The following is a 21052-nucleotide window of genomic DNA, read 5'->3' on the forward strand; positions in this document are numbered from 1 at the left end:
CCTCTGGGAGAACCTGAGGCATTTCCTCTCCACCCTCCAGATATTGGTACCGATCATAAGAACCTTCATCTTTCTCTGATGATACTTCCATTTCCCACCTTTCTCTCTTATGATGGGACATGACCTGTACTGTCTGAGGGGGAACTGGACTGGAAACTGTGCTTAGCGCGTCTTCCCTAATTATAGACCTCATGTCAGCCATGAATGAGGTCTGCTCCTTCTTTAGGATCTTTGTAATACATTCAGCACACAGCTGGTTCTTATGTGTCACAAGTAACTTAGCCAAGACACCTAACTACTTTGGCACGAAGGGTAATAAATGGTGATTTTTTCTCCTTGTCGTTAATGTATAGCTTGCCCAAATATGGAGGTGAGATTGACATTTAGCTTGAGAAATGGAAGTGTCAAGTACAACATTATCCATCACAGAACATGTGACACAGAGTTTGTCATTTACTTTGCCACTTGTCCTTGCAAGCTAATATATAGGACTCACGTGTCATGACTCTGGACAGGATGGTTCCGCCTCCATCCTGGTCAGGTCAGGGTTAATTTTAGTCTGCCTCTCTTTGGTTTTGGGGCGGCTATTTAATCTTGGCAGTTCCTGGATTTAGTGTCGGTGATACTTCTGTATACCTTGTTTGTGGTCGCTGACCCAGGTGACTCATCGTAAAGGTATGCCTTTGTCCCCTGACTTTTGCCTCTGTATTCTGCTTTGTACTTCTCTGTCTCTCCTGTTTATCTGATCCCCTTGGCTTGTCTCCGTTTACTCTTTGTCTTGTCGCTAGGTACTGCGCGCTCATCTGGCTTTTGACCCTCGGCTCTCTTTGACCAGGTTTACTGTCTTTGTCCTGTGCTCTGCATGCTCAGTTTCTTTCCCTGCACTCACGTGTGGTGTCTCTTCCCCCTGGTCACGTGATCGCTTAGTGCTGGGTCCTGTGCTTGCTGCCCTAGCCTCAGGTCCTTGTGTGCTGCATGCCTTCTGCCTGCACTCCCCGCGCTCATTCATGTGCCCCCTGATAGCGCTCCCTAGGCAGTGCCTGTGACACCTTAGAAAACCTAGAGACCGAATAAGGTCAGCTTCTTACTGCGCTAAAGCAGTCCGTTCAACGCATAGCGTTGATGGGCTGCGTTAACACTATAGCATAACGCGATCGCGTTATGCTATACCGCTAGTGCAGATGCTTCATATGCGCTAACGGTGACGGAAGCTCAGATGCTGCAGCACGTGTCCGAGGGTCCATCACAGAATAATGGCACATCGCTAGCGCATGCTGATTATGGCATGAGTTGGCGATGCGCCCAATAATGGGGGTTAATGGCAGCGTTAACAGATTGCGTTACACTGTGTTATGCCTCGGTGTAACGCAATACGTTAAACGGATTGCCATAACGCAGTGTGACCCAGCCTAAGTGAACATGTCTTGAGCATCAACAATTCTAAAAAGATTGAAGACATGACTCAAATAAAACCCTTGCCGAGACATTTCAAGACAAAACATAACTGTGATTCCAGCTTACTACGTGTCTCTGGCATCAATAGGGTCCTGGTTACCAAAAGGGGTGGCGAATGGAAAAAGATCTGGTCACTAGGGATGGGCGAACCCAAACTGTAAAGTTCTGGACCCGTACCGAACACATAGTGCTCGGTCACAAAGTTCTGAACATGGGTTTCCATGGGATACCTGTGTTACAGTTGGGGTCCAAAGCCTGTAATAGCATAAAATTAATAATAAATATTATACTTACCTGTCCTGGGTCGCATCCTCCAATCCTGCTGTCTCCTGGCCGCATCTGCTTCTGGGGCCGCGCATTAACTGGGGTGAACCCTGACGTCACCACACGAACGCCACTGACACTGGCTGAAAATTTCCGAGCAGTGGAGTGAATAAGCCGGAAGTTAATGAGCGGCCCCGGAAGTAGATGCAGCCGGGAGACAAGGCGGGAGGACGCGTCACTGGACTAGTAAGTATAATTATAATGTTTATTATTAATTTTATGCTTTTACAGCCCCCCCACCCCATATCTGTAAAGTCCAAGCTCTGGGTTTGGACGCAAGTTCGCGTCATCTCCGGCCCCGAGCTTGAACTTTACAAAAAATCTCGGGCGAACCCAGCGATCCCGATTATCGGGGGGGGGGGGGGGGGGTTCGCCCATCACTACTGGTCACAATTAGAAACTAAATGGATCTGGCAATTACCTTATATCCCAATGGTGTAAATGAAGTTCTCAGCATCTCCCCTTTCCTATAGGGGGTTTGGTAGAATTTGTTCTCTACACTCTTTTTTAAATAAAACAGTTTTATCTGATTTCCATGTGTCTTATTTGTTTTTCATTTCCCTTTTATTTAAAAGGTTTCCTCATAAAACAACAGTCACAAGATAGCCTATCTGCACTTTACTCTCCTATGGTGAAGATCCTCTAGACATCCGGTGTCACGATATCACCGCTGCCACCAATATGTCACGATCCCACTGCTGACACCGATATGTCACGGACGGGGGAATGCGACGCACTGTCGACACATGGCTATCACAGGCACAGTGGGGGCTTATCTTAGTTAACCCACCACTGGCACCATGTGACAAAAATACAGCAAGCTAGTCTTGCCCTAACAATTTATCGCAGGGGGGTTATTTTGGATGCCCCAACACTGCTAACAACCTTCCAAGAACTGCGGGGATTTATGTATATCCCACTTTCTCAGTTCCACTTTGGAACTTGCAGCTCTCCGGCGCCCCCCTTATTCTCAGGTCAGTCAGGGAACTACACCTAGGATAATTAGTCGCCGGACTGGCTGCTTGTTGTGCACAGGCGATTAGACTGCTGCAGTAAGGGGATTATCAGTGCTCTGGCCTCAGTCACCCAATCAGCATATAAGACCCTTGCGTACTGCCAGCTAGCCCAACCAACCAAACACACCACGCCACCACCAGCCCCTGGTTTCTCTGCTTAAGTTATAGACTTAATAGAGGGGTTCGAAGCCAACCCAATTCGGTAGCATAATTATCTAAAGGCACGTGTTCGTTTCTTAGAGCATGAAGACAGACTGATAATTTTATGATTTATTCCCCAAAGGCGGGCAGTGATTACATAGATAAAAAGTTGTTACAAAGTTGAAACATTAGATATGTACATTGCAAATATAAAATAACAGGGATGAAAAGCAGAAATTAAAACTTACAGTTGCTCAATTATCTTTAGGCAAATCATGTGGCTGGGAGATGGGCAGGCAGCCAGCCAGACATCTCCCAACATCTGGTGGGTCCTTTCAGCATGAAAACTCCAGCTTAACTGACTGGTTTGTTTACTGGCATGCCTTATGGCGTCTGCTGTGTGACATCACAGAAGGGGTTGCTGGAGACGTTTGGCCCCCCTTTCTCTAAGTTACAATCTAACTGTAAAATTTATACTAACTATATCTCGATGAGGCAAGCTCACATAAACACGCAGATGGCATCGTTTTTCCCCATTTATCGAATACAATAAAACAAAACCAAACATGCAGTAGTTAGGACACATTTGGGAGTAATCCATATCTCCGTTTATGAGAGTGCTAGAACTTCGCAAGAGCCACCGTAGCGAAGCCGGGTCCGCGCAGATCACAGAAATGTCTGTTTCATTTTTCTGTTGCGACCGGAGCCTGCGCTAGGCTTATTTTAATATCTCTCATTCATAAGCTTGCCCCGTATGGTTTAAACAAAGACTTCCTTTCCTGGCTGTGCAGGGAGGGGGGAAGAGAGAGAGAGACAGCTGCTTGCAACAGGAAATGTCTGGTGTCCTATTACTAATGCAGACACAGAGCTGTAAGTGAGTAAGGGGGGTTTTCAGCTGACAGGTAGATTTTCTCATCAGTAGAGTAGCAATGGGAGATACTAGAATGTTCCGTAAAATCATATCTACTTAGCATTACATCCGGACAGTCAGGAACATTGGATACCATCTGTGTCTACCCACTATTCTAACAATGAACGGTCTCTCCACATTCATTTACTCCTCTATACGGTTATTACTGGGAATGACACTATGATGACTTTTCTTCTGGGAGACACAGATCACATGTGACTGATATTGCAGTGTGAATATAAACTTATATTTTTTCTGTATTTTTCTGACCTTACATTGTGGGTTATGAGGTGTTTTGGGCTTGTTTTTTTGTATCCTTTATTTTTAACTTTCCAGTTGGTTAATTGGGATTCCAATATAAGCCCATATATCCTGGGAAGTGTCAGGTTCTGGGATTTAATTATATTTTTTAATAACAATTTCATTCACGATTATTCACTTAACTTATTGTTCATTACATTTTCTCAAAATAACATATTTCTCTTTTTTTACACATCCTAATACTGATTTATTTATATTTCAAAGAAAACATTTCTATGAGTGTATACACTTCACAACAAACACTTTTCCATATATTTTATTATCCATCACTGTTTCTTAAGCTGCTTTTATCGTTATAACTTTACCATATCACTTTTTATTCTCTTTTCTTATCCGTTGCACTTTCACTGGCCACTTGGTGGTGTCACATTTGGCTCTTTTCACATGCATTGTTTTGTTTCCTGACACCACTCACTGTCACCCCTAGATTGTTTCCTATAGAATTATAGATCCGTGTCCCTCGTGATGTAAAAACTGTATGAAGTATATAGTTTGAAGTCTGGGATCTGCATATATGTGGCTAGTTTTGTTTCGGATAACATGATACATGATTTTAGTTTTTTTTGTCTAGTCTCGCTTGAATATAGATCAATATTAATTAGTCTCCTGATGACGCCTTTGGTGAGGACGATGAAACCCGTAGAAATGAAAGGCTTGGAGAGTGAGTGTGTATACATCACCTCACCCTATATACTGAGATGTGGGGTACATGTTTTTTCTATTAGTCACCTACTGACTAACCTTCAGGGGGTGAATTATGGGTATAGTTTTACATTTGGAATTAATAAGGTTTATATTTATCCTTTTGTCAGCAAACATGAGGAATGACAAGAGACAACCCATTTAAGAAGATTTAATTTTGGTTAAAACTATTCCAACATTATGAACATAAAAAGTCTTCTCCCCTTTGTTATGTCTCTGATGTTTATTAACAGTTGATTTCCAAGTAAAATATTTCCCACATTAAGAAAATAAAAAAGGCTTCTCATCTGTGTGACTGCTCTGATGGCGATGAAGAAGCGCTTTCTGGTTAAAATGTTTCCCACATTCTGAACATGAAAATGGCTTCTCCCCTGTGTGAGTTCTCTGGTGCTTAACAAAATTTGATTTATTGTTAAAGCATTTCCCACATTCTGAACATGAAAAAGGCTTCTCTCCTGTGTGAGTTATTTGGTGGATAACAAAATGTGATTTATGTACAAAACATTTCCCACATTCTGAACATGAATATAGTTTCTCCCCTGTGTGAGTTCTCTGGTGCTTAACACAATGTGATTTATTGTTAAAACATTTCCCACATTCTGAACATGAAAAAGCCTTCTCCCCTGTGTGAGTTCTCTTGTGGGTAACCAATTGTGATTTCTGTGCAAAAGATTTCCCACATTCTGAACAGGAAAAAGGCTTCTCCACTGTGTGAGTTCTCTGGTGCTTAACATAATCTGATTTCTTGTTAAAACATTTCCCACATTCTGAACATGAAAATGTCTTCTTTCCTTTAGGAGCAGTTTGTTTTTTAATGCCTCTTTTGTGACTTTGATTTTCCTTAATAGTCAGTAATGAACAGAAGATGGGACCTGTTTCATAGGATCAGATGACAGATCTTTGCTGTGAATGGATGATGATATATCTGGAGTAATAGCAATCACTTCAGTTGTATCTTGTAGGATCTCAAGATCATCAGATTTAAAAATTGAAGATGTCAGCTGTCCCTCTGATCTCCTGCTACAGTCATCTGCGAAGATAAAAAAAAAAAAAAAAATTAATAAAATATTAAGTTTTATATTTTTGAACATTTCTACTTAAACTGTACATAAAAATGGCAACCTATGTAAAAAACTTTAATTATTTACCAAGACAATGACAGTTCACAGTCTAATAGAAAACCTTGTTGGATGAACCAGCAGTGTGTGGTGTTCAACTGTTTGTTCATTCTGCCTCCCAAATATCAAATAAAAAGAAACCAATCAATGTTATGTAGGTGAAAATAATACCAATTCTCATCTCACAAAAAACAAGTCCCCACTCAGGTCCATCATCTGTAAACACTATTAGTGGCTCAAAGGCTGTTGAAAAGCAACAAGGTTTCCATAAACCAATCCAGTTATATCCGCTTTCACTTCGGAGTCTTGCAATGTGCGCAAACAACATTTAGGATTAGAGTTGAGCGAAACGGGTCGAAAAATTTCAAAAGTCGCCGACTTTGGGCAAAGTCGGGTTTCATGAAACGAAACCCGACCCTAGGATGAGGTCGGCCACGAGGTCGGCGACTTGCGTGCCAAAGTCGCGTTTCAAAAGTTTGTTTTGCGCTCTTTTTCAGCCAATCAGGATCCACGGACACTGTGGGCAACGTGATGACCTAGGCACGGGTCACCACCATCTTTCAGAAGGGCATGCAAGTGATTGGCTTGCTTTGGTGGGCGTCACAGGGGGTATAAAAGGGCGTGCACGCCGACCGCCATCTTACTTCTGCCGATCTCAGTATAGGGAGAGGTTGCTGCTGATTCTGTAGGGAGAGTGTTAGGCAGGGAAGAAAAAAAAACTGCTTCTGCTGCTAGCGATTGTGCCTGTACAACACACCAGTCACTGTGTGTGCAGTGCAAGGGGAGGCTATATTGTGGTGTATCAGTGGTGTTGGTTGTTGGGCTGCCTTCTAAGGCTTCCTGACAGCTGGCGTTGCTGTTTACCCACTGCTCTGCAAACTGCTTTTTTAAAAGCAATCCCAATTTTTTTTTTTGTCCTGCTGAGGTACTGAGCTGCAAACTGCTTTTTTAAAAGCAATCCCAATTTGTTTTTTTTTGTCCTGCTGAGGTACTGAGCGTGCATTTTTTCACACCATACAGCGGTGTACGCTCCTCACACAGTACCGTGTAACGGCTGTTATCACAGCCACAGTGAAGCTATCTGTGTCACTCTGTGAGAATAAGTCGAGGACATGTTCCGTTCTTACAGACCTGTACTCTAGGGAGATTCCTACTCTGCCCAATTCTACATACACCTTGTAGTTTGTGATACACTAGCCAATTTCTGCCTGTGACATAGCACTCAGATATTCAGTGGGCCTCACACAATCCAAAAGTGTCCAGTGTCTGCAGAAATTCAAAATCTCACTTATCCTCTAGTCACTTTGGTCACAGCTGTGCCATCGAGCCTGTGACATAGCGCTCAGATATTCAGTGGGCCTCACACAATCCAAAAGTGTCCAGTGTCCACAAGTGTCTGCAGAAATTCAAAATCTCACTTATCCTCTAGTCACTTTGGTCACAGCTGTGCCATCGAGCCTGTCACATAGCGCTCAGATATTCAGTGGGCCTCACACAATCCAAAAGTGTCCAGTGTCCACAAGTGTCTGCAGAAATTCAAAATCTCACTTATCCTCTAGTCACTTTGGTCACAGCTGTGCCATCGAGCCTGTGACATAGCGCTCAGATATTCAGTGGGCCTCACACAATCCAAAAGTGTCCAGTGTCCACAAGTGTCTGCAGAAATTCAAAATCTCACTTATCCTCTAGTCACTTTGGTCACAGCTGTGCCATCGAGCCTGTCACATAGCGCTCAGATATTCAGTGGGCCTCACACAATCCAAAAGTGTCCAGTGTCCACAAGTGTCTGCAGAAATTCAAAATCTCACTTATCCTCTAGTCACTTTGGTCACAGCTGTGCCATCGAGCCTGTGACATAGCGCTCAGATATTCAGTGGGCCTCACACAATCCAAAAGTGTCCAGTGTCCACAAGTGTCTGCAGAAATTCAAAATCTCACTTATCCTCTAGTCACTTTGGTCACAGCTGTGCCATCGAGCCTGTGACATAGCACTCAGATATTCAGTGGGCCTCACACAATCCAAAAGTGTCCAGTGTCAACAAGTGTCTGCAGAAATTCAAAATCTCACTTATCCTCTAGTCACTTTGGTCACAGCTGTGCCATCGAGCCTGTCACATAGCGCTCAGATATTCAGTGGGCCTCACACAATCCAAAAGTGTCCAGTGTCCACAAGTGTCTGCAGAAATTCAAAATCTCACTTATCCTCTAGTCACTTTGGTCACAGCTGTGCCATCGAGCCTGTCACATAGGGCTCAGATATTCAGTGGGCCTCACACAATCCAAAAGTGTCCAGTGTCCACAAGTGTCTGCAGAAATTCAAAATCTCACTTATCCTCTAGTCACTTTGGTCACAGCTGTGCCATCGAGCCTGTGACATAGCGCTCAGATATTCAGTGGGCCTCACACAATCCAAAAGTGTCCAGTGTCCACAAGTGTCTGCAGAAATTCAAAATCTCACTTATCCTCTAGTCACTTTGGTCACAGCTGTGCCATCGAGCCTGTCACATAGCGCTCAGATATTCAGTGGGCCTCACACAATCCAAAAGTGTCCAGTGTCCACAAGTGTCTGCAGAAATTCAAAATCTCACTTATCCTCTAGTCACTTTGGTCACAGCTGTGCCATCGAGCCTGTCACATAGCGCTCAGATATTCAGTGGGCCTCACACAATCCAAAAGTGTCCAGTGTCCACAAGTGTCTGCAGAAATTCAAAATCTCACTTATTTTCTAGTCACTTTGGTCACAGCTGTGCCATCGAGCCTGTCACATAGCGCTCAGATATTCAGTGGGCCTCACACAATCCAAAAGTGTCCAGTGTCCACAAGTGTCTGCAGAAATTCAAAATCTCACTTATCCTCTAGTCACTTTGGTCACAGCTGTGCCATCGAGCCTGTCACATAGCGCTCAGATATTCAGTGGGCCTCACACAATCCAAAAGTGTCCAGTGTCCACTAGTGTGAGCAGAAATTCAAAATCTCCCGTCCTATAGACACCTTGTACCTTGTTTTACATTACTATATAGTTTGTTGGATTTTGTCTACATTTTTACCAAAAATGAGGAAGGCTGGTGGAAGAGGCCGTGGAATTGGGCGGGGGTTGGCAGCTGGTAATGATGGTGTTGGTGGTGGATCTGATGGTAGTGGCAAGAGCAAAATAGGACCAAATGCAGGTGTTGAGCCTGCGTCATTGTCTGGCTCCATAAGGCTTCGAAGGCTTAGTTTTCTAGGAGTTGGCAAACCGCTTTTAAAGCCAGAGCATCAGGAAAAAGTTTTGTCTTACATTGCTGACTCAGCCTCCAGCTCTATCGCCTCCTCTTCTTCAGTTGTAAAAAGTAAAAGCACTGAGTCGTCATTGGAGGCTCATGTTCATGAAACACACCTTTCCTTGTGTCCTTCACCCCAACCAAGATTGAAGGATGACGCAGGCCATACTACTGATTACTCCATGGAGCTGTTTTCACATACCATGCCTGGATTATCAAGTCAAATGGTGAATTACCCAGGCCAAGATGAATCTGACATGGAGTGCACTGATGCACAGCCGCTGATGGATGATTCTGCTGGTACATTCACTCAGAGCACTACATTGTCCTCGCAGTGTACAGAGCCAGATTCTGACCCTGATGAGACTCAGGTGCCCCTTCCCGCACACTATACCACCATACACGGTGACACAGAGGAAGGTGCACATGACATTGAAAAGGAGGTGAAAGATGACCCAGTTGTTGACCCAGATTGGCATCCATTGGGGGAAGAGGGTGCTGCTTCCAATAGCTCAGATGAGGAGCATCCACAGCAGACATCGACATCGCAACAGCTGTTATCTGGCAGGCCCGGAGCACTCCAAAGACAGGTTCCAAAAATCAAGAGTTGCTGGACAGCTTGTCCAGAGGGTCAAAAGATCACAGCGTGCTAGGCCGCAAAATGTCTGCCAAAGTAGGAAGAGTGCAGTGTGGCACTTTTTTGAACAAAATCCTCATGATCAGGCCAAGGTTATCTGTAAGAAGTGCGCAAAGACCTTTAGCCGAGGGAAAAATCTGAAAAATTTGAATACCAGTTGCATGCTTAGACATTTAACCAGCATGCACTTGCAAGCGTGGACACAACACCAAACCTCAAGTGCCACATGTGCAACTGATCACAACGAAGGTAGTCAGCAACGCTACATTGTTTCCCCCACTGTAAGCCCACCGGTTAGCACAGCAGCAAATGTTGAGGTGTCGTTGCAAGGCCACAGCAGTCAGGGAATCCCACTGTTATATCAACGAAAGACTGATTCTAGGCCATCAGAAAGAACACCAACTCCATCACCATCATCAACCCTCTCTCAGTCCGCCCTGTCCACCGCTACTTCCACAATATGCAGCTCTCAAGTCCAGCTCACCCTCCCAGACACTATGAATAGGTCAAGAAAGTACTCAGTCTCTCATCCACGTACACTGGGTTTGAACGCCCACATTGCCAAACTAATCTCGTTTGAGATGATGCCCTTTCGGTTGGTGGAAAGCGCAGCTTTCCGCGAACTCATGGCCTATGCAGTACCACGCTATGACCTACCCAGTCGCCACTTCTTCTCTCGCAAAGCCATCCCAGCCCTCCACCATCATGTGAAAGACCGCATTGTCCATGCACTCAAGCAGTCAGTGAGCGGAAAGGTGCACCTCACAACTGATGCATGGTCCAGTCGGCATGGCCAGGGCCGTTACGTGTCCATCACTGCGCACTGGGTTAATGTGGTGGATGCAGGGTCCACAGGGGACAGCGGTGGTGGGACAGTGCTGCCTAGCCCACGGTATAGGAAACAGTTGGCTGTAGGCGTTCGACCCTCCTCCTCCAGAAGCGAAAACTCGTCCAGAGCGCAGTCGTACGAGCACTCCATCTGCCACTGTTGCACACGAGGTGTCCCCCTATCGAGCAGCTAGTGGAAAGCGTCAGCAGGCTGTGTTGCAGATGATGTGTTTGGGCGACAGACACACCGCCGAGGTGCTGGCCGAGTACTTTCAGCGACAAACTGAGTCATGGCTGGGCAGTGTACATCTTGAGGCAGGCAAGGTAGTTAGTGATAACGGCCGTAATTTTGTGGCAGCCATAGCCCTTTCAAAACTCAGCCACATACCTTGCTTGGCTCACACCTTGAACCTGGTGGTGCAGTGCTTCCTCAAAAATTATCCGGAGTTAACAGCCCTGCTCCAGAAGGTGCGAAGACTGTGCGCGCACATCCGCCGGTCGCCTGTACACTCCGTTCGTATGCAGAAGCTGCAGCGATTGCTCCACCTTCCCAACCACCGCCTCATTATCGACATTGCAACAAGGTGGAACTCCACCCTGCACATGGTGGAGCGGCTGTGCGAGCAGAGGCAGGCCATAATGCATTTGTGGGAGGATACACGGCCAGGCACTTTGAGAGCAGACATGGAGTTGACAGGTGTGCAGTGGTCGAAGCTGAAAGACCTCTGTAAAGTCCTTCAGTGTTTTGAGGAATGCACACGGCTGGTAAGCGCAGACGACGCCATCCTAAGCATGAGCATCCCACTTATGCGTCTGCTCATGCAAACTTTGACGCACCTTAAGGAGCAGGCTTCTGCAGCCAATGTTGATGAGGAAGAGGAGGAGGGAATCCTTGATGACATTCAGCCATTGTCTGCTCAGGGACCTCTCCTGGACGAGGTGGAGGAAGAAGAGGAGGAGGATGATGGGGATGATTACTTAGGGGAGGAGGATGCATCTCGTGGGGCAAGTGAAAATGTTGGCGTGGCAAGGTCTGGTACAGGGTTTGTGCATGACTGGAGGGATGTGGATTTGCCAGAAAGTGCTCCTCCAACCAGCACTCGCAGTGCATCATTGACACCGGGAACATTGGCCCACATGTCAGATTATGCCTTGCAGATCCTAAAAAGGGACCCCCGCATTGCCAAAATGATGAACGATGACGACTACTGGTTGGCCAGCATCCTGGATCCACGCTATAAAGGCAAATTACAAAACATCATGCCACAGGAGAACCTTGACCTAATATTGGCTAATAAACAAGCAACTCTGGTAAATCGGTTGCTTGAGGCATTCCCAGCACACAGCAGCGGTGATGGTTCTCACACGAGCCGTACGGGCCGGGGTCAGCTTGGCAGAGGTGTTCGTGGTGCACACAGCAGAAGTGGCGTTGGAGACAGGGGTTTCATGACAATGTTGTGGACTGATTTTTCAAGTACCGCTCACACAACTGGTAATACTGCATCGATGGAAAGTGACAGGAGACAGCAGTTGTCAACTATGGTTACAAACTACTTTTCCTCCCATATCGATGTTCTCCCACACAGGTCATTCCCCTTTGACTATTGGGCTGCTAAACTGGACACCTGGCCTGAATTGGCACAATATGCCTTACAGGAGCTCGCTTGCCCAGCTGCAAGTGTGCTATCGGAAAGAGTCTTCAGTGCAGCTGGATCAATCCTGACAGAAAAAAGGACCCGTCTGTCAACCCAAAATGTGGATGATCTAACCTTCATTAAAATGAACCACGCATGGGTTTCCAAGGATTTTGTCCCACCTTCCCCTGATGACACATAGGGTGACAGAAAAATGGCTTGCTTTGGTCCACCTATTCCTGGGTCTTGACCTATTTCACCTTTTGCATCAGCTGAATGTCCAACATCAACATATGCCACTTTCTAAAACTCCCTAACTGTGCTGCCTCCCCCCCCATGGCCGGGGTCACCACCTAGCGCACGACACCGTGCGAGTGCCGTTGCCCTGGACAGGTGGGTAGGCCGAATCTTGGGCGCGGGCACTGGCACAGGGTCCCTCATAGTGCAATCAAGTGTCTCTGACGGTGGTGGTGCACACCCGCCGTCAGACACACCGCCGTACTATGAGGGGCCCAGTGCCAGTACCGACGCCCACGAGTGGGCCCCCCTTGCTTGGGCGGGGCCCCAGCATTTGCAATCTTTACCTCTCCCTGCTCCTCCGCTGTGTAGTCTGGGCCGTCAAATCCATACTGGGCCTGACACCGTTTGAGCCTGCCTCCTGATGTATAGACATATATTTTGAATGTGTACGCTATCCATACATGTTATCTGGGGATACGGTACCCTTTCTCACCTTTGTGCAATCACGTGCAATCCATACTGGGCCTAACACCGTCTGAGCCTGCCTCATGATGTATAGACATATATTTTGAATGTGTACGCTATCCATACATGTTATCTGGGTATACGGTACCCTTTCTCACCTTTGTGCAATCAAGTGCAATCCATACTGGGCCTAACACCGTCTGAGCCTGCCTCCTAATGTATAGACATATATTTTGAATGTGTATGCTATCCATACATGTTATCTGGGGATACGGTACCCTTTCTCACCTTTGTGCAATCCATACTGGGCCTAACACCGTCTGAGCCTGCCTCATGATGTATAGACATATATTTTGAATGTGTACGCTATCCATACATGTTATCTGAGGATACGGTACCCTTTCTAACCTTTGTGCAATCACGTGCAATCCATACTGGGCCTAACACCGTCTGAGCCTGCCTCCTGATGTATAGACATATATTTTGAATGTGTACGCTATCCATATATGTTATCTTGGGATACGGTACCCTTTCTCACCTTTGTGCAATCACGTGCAATCCATACTGGGCCTAACACCGTCTGAGCCTGCCTCCTGATGTATAGACATATATTTTGAATGTGTACGCTATCCATACATGTTATCTGAGGATACGGAACCCTTTCTCACCTTTGTGCAATCACGTGCAATCCATACTGGGCCTGACACCGTCTGAGCCTGCCTCCTGATGTATAGACATATATTTTGAATGTGTATGCTATCCATACATGTTATCTGGGGATACGGTACCCTTTCTCACCTTTGTGCAATCACGTGCAATCCATACTGGGCCTAACACCGTCTGAGCCTGCCTCCTGATGTATAGACATATATTTTGAATGTGTACGCTATCCATACATGTTATCTGGGGATACGGTACCCTTTCTCACCTTTGTGCAATCACGTGCAATCCATACTGGGCCTAACACCGTCTGAGCCTGCCTCCTGATGTATATACATATATTTTGAATGTGTACGCTATCCATACATGTTATCTGGGGATACGGTACCCTTTCTCACCTTTGTGCAATCACGTGCAATCCATACTGGGCCTAACACCGTCTGAGCCTGCCTCCTGATGTATAGACATATATTTTGAATGTGTACGCTATCCATACATGTTATCCGGGGATATGGTACCCTTTCTAACCTTTGTGCAATCACATGCAATCCATACTGGGCGTGAGAACGGCTGGCGAGCTGTTAAGCAAGCTACAGCACCTGTGGTTTGCACACGTAAGTTTTTCATTTTTTCAGGAATGACGGTTAGGCCTAATTCCGGAACTGCAGTTGACCTGCACTTACTGGGAAATCATTGTTCGCGGGTAATAATTGTAATCACAGATCCCCATCACTAACGTTGTTCAGCGGGTTATCTGCACCTGTAAGCGACAAACGCTGGCCTTTTCAGTGTAGCGCACATGCAGCCACGGACATGTAAGGGCATGACACACCAGTTATTGGCCAATCTCATGTGCCAGAGCCTCACGTGTCCCTCTAGTAAGCCGGACTTGGACCGCGGGGCATGACGGAGTCTCGTTCGTTAACGGAATTAAGCTTGCAATGTGTGCATCTGTTCTGTAGCTGGCATGGTTGAGGTTTCCCAGGTGGAGTCGAATTTAACTGTAGGCTCCACTCCTGGTGGTGCCCTTCTGGACATTCCTTTAAGGTTCAGCTTTGCAACCATACTGCCCACGTAAAACAAACACTTTGCCTTCATGAACGCTGTTTGGAGGGTCATGACTCGTGGGAATAACGCCGCCCAATCAGTTAACCTGCTAGAGAGATCGTTCGTTGCTCCCAAGCATGACATCACACTCCCTAGGAAGAAGGTAATGCCACTGTGGCGACCGTACTCCTGGGGGCGACACAAGTGCACTGATGCCCAGCCACTGCTCGATGAATCTGCTGGTACATTGACCCAGACCACTACATTCCCCTCGCACGCTACACGGCCTGAATCTGACCCTGATGAAACTCAGGTTACCCTTCCCATATACAGTTCCATCTTACACGGTGACAAAGAGGAAGCTGAAGATGAAAGTGCAGGTTCGGCCCACCCGCCATCAGACACACCACCGTACTATCAGGGGCTCTGTGCCAGTGCCGTCGCCAACGAGTGGGCCCCCCCTGCTTGCTCAGGATCACAGCACTTGCAAAGTTGAAATACTGTGCAGTGAGATGGAAGATGGGGATGACGAGGAGTCCAGACAAGTACAGGGATTCCCTAGCGAGGAGACTTATTTGATTGTTTTCAATGTTGGGACAGCAATTTTTGGGGAGCACTATACTCTGGAGAATGATAGATGGGGCCCACCATACACTGGAACATTCCAAAGGTGGACATCAGACACTGGAGCAGCATTTACAGGGCCCATTATACACTAGAGCATTAGAAATGGGGCCCATTATGTTTGGAGCATTATTTGGGCCCATAAGACAGTGGAGCTTCATCCATGGGGACCAACATATACTGTAGCATTATGTGGAGCTCATCATATACTGTTTCAAACATTATATGGGACCAATGATTCTGTATGGAGAAATAGATGGGCCTCGTCATGAGATGTAAAAAGTGAAGTATTTTTCATTGTACTATATACCGCTATTTCTCTGCCGTATCGGAGCATGATGAGTTGTGGTATGTGTTAAAGGGGCGCTCTTTTGCCCAGGGCACATTAAAACCTGGAGCCAGCCCTCCCCCCCCACAGTTTGTAGCCAAATAACCCCCATTTTTCAGTGCATAACTTGTATTATGAAGTTAATTAAGGTTGACAAGCTTAAGTAAGAAGAATTGATGCTTTTGGCATTCAAATGGGCACTGTTGGTGTGTTTCCTGTACTCCTCTCACTGCCGACTTTTATTCCCCATTGACTTACATTGGGTTTCGAGTTTCGGGACGACCCCGACTTTTCCCTATCATCGGACGATCTTGCTCGACCCGACTTTTGGAAAAGTCGGGTTTCACGAAACGAAACGCGACCCTAAAAAACCAAAAGTCGCTCACCTCTATTTAGGATCCCTGTATTTAGTAATATTATAGTGAGAAGAATCCACTTAATTTGCGGTGTGTGTCTCCTGGAGCACAATCTGGGCACTATGTGGTGGGTAATAAAATGGAAAATGTGTAATTTTCACTCTCCAACATCCACTGCGTGTTAATTTGCAGAAAGTGGCTGTGGAGTCAAAATATTCACTCCTCCTAAGGATTATAACCCTCAGTGAATTAATTTATAAAATAGAATCACTTTATGGGGATTTCGATTGTTCTGGTTTTCTGTCATTTAGTTATGTTAGGTCTAGTGTTGAGCATTCCGATACTGCAAATATCGGGTATCGGCTGATATTCGCTTTATCGGAGTTCCGATATTTTTACACTATCGAATACCGGAATCGGAAGTTCCCATAATACATGAGCCAGTTGTGTTAGCCATGTTAACTAATGGCATGGCTGTGATTGACTGCTGAAATGATGTCATCATGATGCGCGGTTTGTGCGGGCCTGCCGGGGGTCTGTGCGGGCCTGCCGGGGGTTGTGTGTGTGTGCAGGCATCATCCGATGGGACTGCAAGTCCCATCGGGCTATGCCTGCTACAATGACAGTGATTGACACATTAGCCAATGATGAGACAGTAGTAGTCCCATCATCCGGCTAATGTGTTGAATGTAAAAAAAAAAAAAAACTATACATACTACATACATACAACATGCATACATACTACATTCATACATACTATATATACTACATTCATACAACATACATACTTACTACATATATACTACATTCATACAACATACATACATACTACATATATACACAACATTCATACAACATACATACTACATTCATACAACATACTACATATATACTACATTCATACATACTACATATATACACACAACATTCATACAACATACATACATACTACATTCATACAACATACATACTACATATATACTACATTCATACAACCATACATACTACATTCATACAACATACATACTACATAATACATACTTACTACATATATACTTCATTCATACAACATACAATACATACATATAGACATACAGTACATATAACATAGAGTACATACTCACCATCACTTGTCACTTTGATCCCCGAAGCCAGTGTCATCTGTAAAAAATATTAAAATAACAAACAACCAATATACTCTGTGATCCGCAGAAATCCACTAGTGTCCCACGACGATCTCCTGCAGTGCATCACTGAGAGGTTACTATAGTTCACTAGTCTCACTTTATGGCAAAAGCTGCGTGGGAACTTTCTCACACAGCAATGCCAAAAGTGAGACTAGGGACTATTTTTTTTACAGTGGCGGAGGAATGCCTACCTCCCGTCATTGTATTCCTGGAGCCCCTAGAGGGCAGTCGCATCAGCTGATGCTGCTGCTCTCCACGGGAGATCGTCGTGGGACACTCGTGGATTTCTGCGGACCAGGGAGTATATTGGTTGTTTGTTATTTTAATATTTTTTATAGATGACACTGGCTTCGGGGATCAAAGTGACAAGTGATGGTGAGTATGTACTCTGTTATACAGTTCACTGCGCACGGTAGACACAGGAACACTCAGGTCTTTGGAGATGGACTTGTAGCCTTGAGATTGCTCATGCTTCCTCACAATTTGGTTTCTCAAGTCCTCAGACAGTTCTTTGGTCTTCTTTCTTTTCTCCATGCTCAATGTACACACAAGGACACAGGACAGAGGTTGAGTCAACTTTAATCCATGTCAACTGGCTGCAAGTGTGATTTAGTTATTGCCAACACCTGTTAGGTGCCACAGGTAAGTTACAGGTGCTGTTAATTACACAAATTAGAGAAGCATCACATGATTTTTCGAACAGTGCCAATACTTTTGTCCACCCTCTTTTTTATGTTTGGTGTGGAATTATATCCAATTTGGCTTTAGGACAATTCTTTTTGTGTTTTTTCATTTAAGACAAATTAAATGAAGATAATAATATCAAAGAATTTGTGTTTGCAATCATTTTCAGGAAGAAACTGAGTATTATCTGACAGAATTGCAGGGGTGTCAATACTTTTGGCCACAACTGTATGTACTGTATGTCTATGTGAATGTATTGTATGAATGTATTGTATGTAGTATGTATGTTGTATGTATGTAGCATGTTGTATGAATGTAGTATATATGTAGTATGTATGCTTTTTTTTTTTTTTTTACATTCAACACATTAGCCGGATGATGGGACTACTACTGTCCCATCATTGGCTAATGTGTCAATCACTATCATTGTAGCAGGCATCACCCGATGGGACTTGTAGTCCCATCGGACGATGCCTGCACACACACACAACCGACAGGCCCACACACACAACCTACAGGCCCGCACAGACCCCCGGCCGGCCCGTACAGACCCCCGGCAGGCCTGCACAGACCCCCGGCAGGCCCGTACAGACCCCCTACAGGCCCACACAGACCCCCGGCAGGCCCGCACAGACCTCCGGCAGGCCCGCACAGACCCCGCCTGCACACACACACACACGCACAGCCTCCGCCCACACTCTTCCCCCCTCCCGAACTGGATGTGCAAGGAAAGAAAGGGTTTATTTTCATTCCGATATTTGTGCCCCATTGACTTGCATGGGTTTCCGGTATCTGAATCGGCAATACCCGATATTTTTGGGGTATCGGTACGATCCAATCCGATCCTATATTTCCCGATATCGGAAGGTATCGCTCAACACTAGTTAGGGCTTCTGCATATGGTGTGTCCAATCTCATCTGGGATCTGTTCCTGCTGTCCAGCTGGAGTAATCTGCTCCCTACTTCAGCCAATTGGAAAGTACCACACCTTACTAAAGCGCAAAGCACATGGCCGGAATCTGCCAGATACAGCGCTGTTCTCCTCTGGTTGAGTCCTCTGTGCTCAGCTTGCGGCTTGTGTATTTGTTTCCTGCTGTGACCGTGGCCCGTTTACTGACTACTCTTGTGTCTTCTGATTCTGTATTCTGTCCTTCTGGTTCTAACCCAGCTATCTGACTATTCTTCTTGCCATCTAACAGCACAGAATAGCAGGTAACACCATGGTCCAAGCCTAGGGGTCCCAGTGTAAGTCCAGATTCATGTAATGGTATTAAAGGGCGATGAGCAAGGCAATCCTTGGGATATGGAAAGCAGAGAAGATAGAGCCAAGCATGTTCATGGTGGACTTCTTTTGAGCTGCCAGGTGACCATGAACAGTGCTCCCAATACATTGTGTCTGCAAACTATTCCAGCTAGATCTTCATTCAAATAGCTAAATGGCGCTCCTTCCCTTCTGAACACTGCCATGTGCCCAGACAGTAGTGTACAATCGTATGTAGGGTATAGTGCGAAGCTGGAAAATAATTTGTAAGATCCAGTTGTTTTCTATTATCCTTTGTGAAGAATTTATCACCACATAAAGTGACACACGTCAGATATTAACCCCTTCACCCCCAAGGGTGGTTTGCACGTTCATGACCGGGCCAATTTTTACAATTCTGACCACTGTCCCTTTATGAGGTTATAACTCTGGAACGCTTCAACGGATCTAGGCGATTCTGAGATTGTTTTCTCGTGACATATTGTACTTCACTTTAGTGGTAAAAAATTTTCGCTATAACTTGCGTTTATTTATGAAAAAAACAGAAATATGGCAAAAATTTTGAAAATTTTGCAATTTTCAAACTTTGAATTTGTATGCCCTTAAAACAGAGAAATATGTGACACAAAATAGTTACTAAATAACATTTCCCACATGTCTACTTTACACCAGCACAATTTGGGAAACAACATTTTTTTTTGTTAGGAAGTTATAAGGGTTAAAATTTGACAAGCGATTTCTAATTTTTACAACAAAACTTACAAAACCATTTTTTTTAGGGACCACCTCACATTTGAAGTCACTTTGAGGGGTCTATATGGCAGAAAATACCCAAAAGTGACACCATTCTAAAAACTGCACCCCTGAAGCTACTCAAAACTACATTCAAGAAGATTATTAACCCTTCAGGTGCTTCACAGGAGCAGAAGCAACGTGGAAGGAAAAAATGAACATTTAACTTTTTAGTCACAAAAATAATATTTTAGCAACAATTTTTTTATTTTCCCAAGGGTAACAGGAGAAATTGGACCCCAAAAGTTGTTGTCAAATTTATCCTGAGTACGCTGATACCCAATATATGGGGGGGAACCACTGTTTGGGCACAAGGCAGGGCTCAGAAGGGAAGGAGCCCCGTTTGACTTTTTCAACCTAAAATTGGCTGGAATTGAGATCGGACGCCATGTCGCGTTTGACGAGTGTCTGATGTGCCTAAACAGTGGAAACCCCCCACAAGTGACCCCATTTTGGAAACTAGACCCCCTAAGGAACTTATCTAGATGTGTGGTGACCACTTTGAACCCCCAAGGGCTTCACAGAAGTTTATAACACCCAGGCGTGAAAATAAAAAATCATATTTTTTCCACAAACATGATCATTTAGTCCCCAATATTTTGTTTTCCCAAGGGTAACAGGAGAAATTGGACCCCAAAAGTTGTTGTCAAATTTGTCCTGAGTACGCTGATACCCAATATGTGGGGGGGAACCACTGTTTAGGCACATGGCAGGGCTCAGAAGGGAAGGAGCCCCGTTTGACTTTTTCAACCTAAAATTGGCTGGAATTGAGATCGGACGCCATGTCACGTTTGACGAGGGTCTGATGTGCCTAAACAGTGGAAACCCCCCACAAGTGACCCCATTTTGGAAACTAGACCCCCTAAGGAACTTATCTAGATGTGTGGTGACCACTTTGAACCCCCAAGGGCTTCACAGAAGTTTATAACACCCGGGAGTGAAAATAAAAAATCATATTTTTTCCACAAACATGATCATTTAGTCCCCAATATTTTGTTTTCCCAAGGGTAACAGGAGAAATTGGACCCCAAAGGTTGTTGTCAAATTTGTCCTGAGTACGCT

The 21052-nt window shown here is 45.1% G+C and overlaps 1 protein-coding gene across 2 annotated transcripts in view; it reads right to left on the minus strand.

The window, feature by feature from the left end:
* Nucleotides 1-5004: 5004 nt before the first annotated feature.
* The window catches only part of LOC141074034 (uncharacterized), a 28959-nt gene continuing 12911 nt past the window's right edge, over nt 5005-21052 (minus strand). For both annotated transcript variants that reach the window (XM_073561551.1, XM_073561550.1), the window contains one exon: nt 5005-5899. In XM_073561551.1, the coding sequence (XP_073417652.1) occupies nt 5718-5899 (182 nt within the window). In that variant the 3' untranslated portion in view covers nt 5005-5717. The remainder of the gene's footprint in view (nt 5900-21052) is intronic.

Source organism: Dendrobates tinctorius, unplaced genomic scaffold, assembly GCF_039654945.1.
Source record: "Dendrobates tinctorius isolate UK_male_01 unplaced genomic scaffold, ASM3965494v1 ptg000322l, whole genome shotgun sequence".
Classification (NCBI taxonomy): Eukaryota; Metazoa; Chordata; class Amphibia; order Anura; family Dendrobatidae; genus Dendrobates; species Dendrobates tinctorius.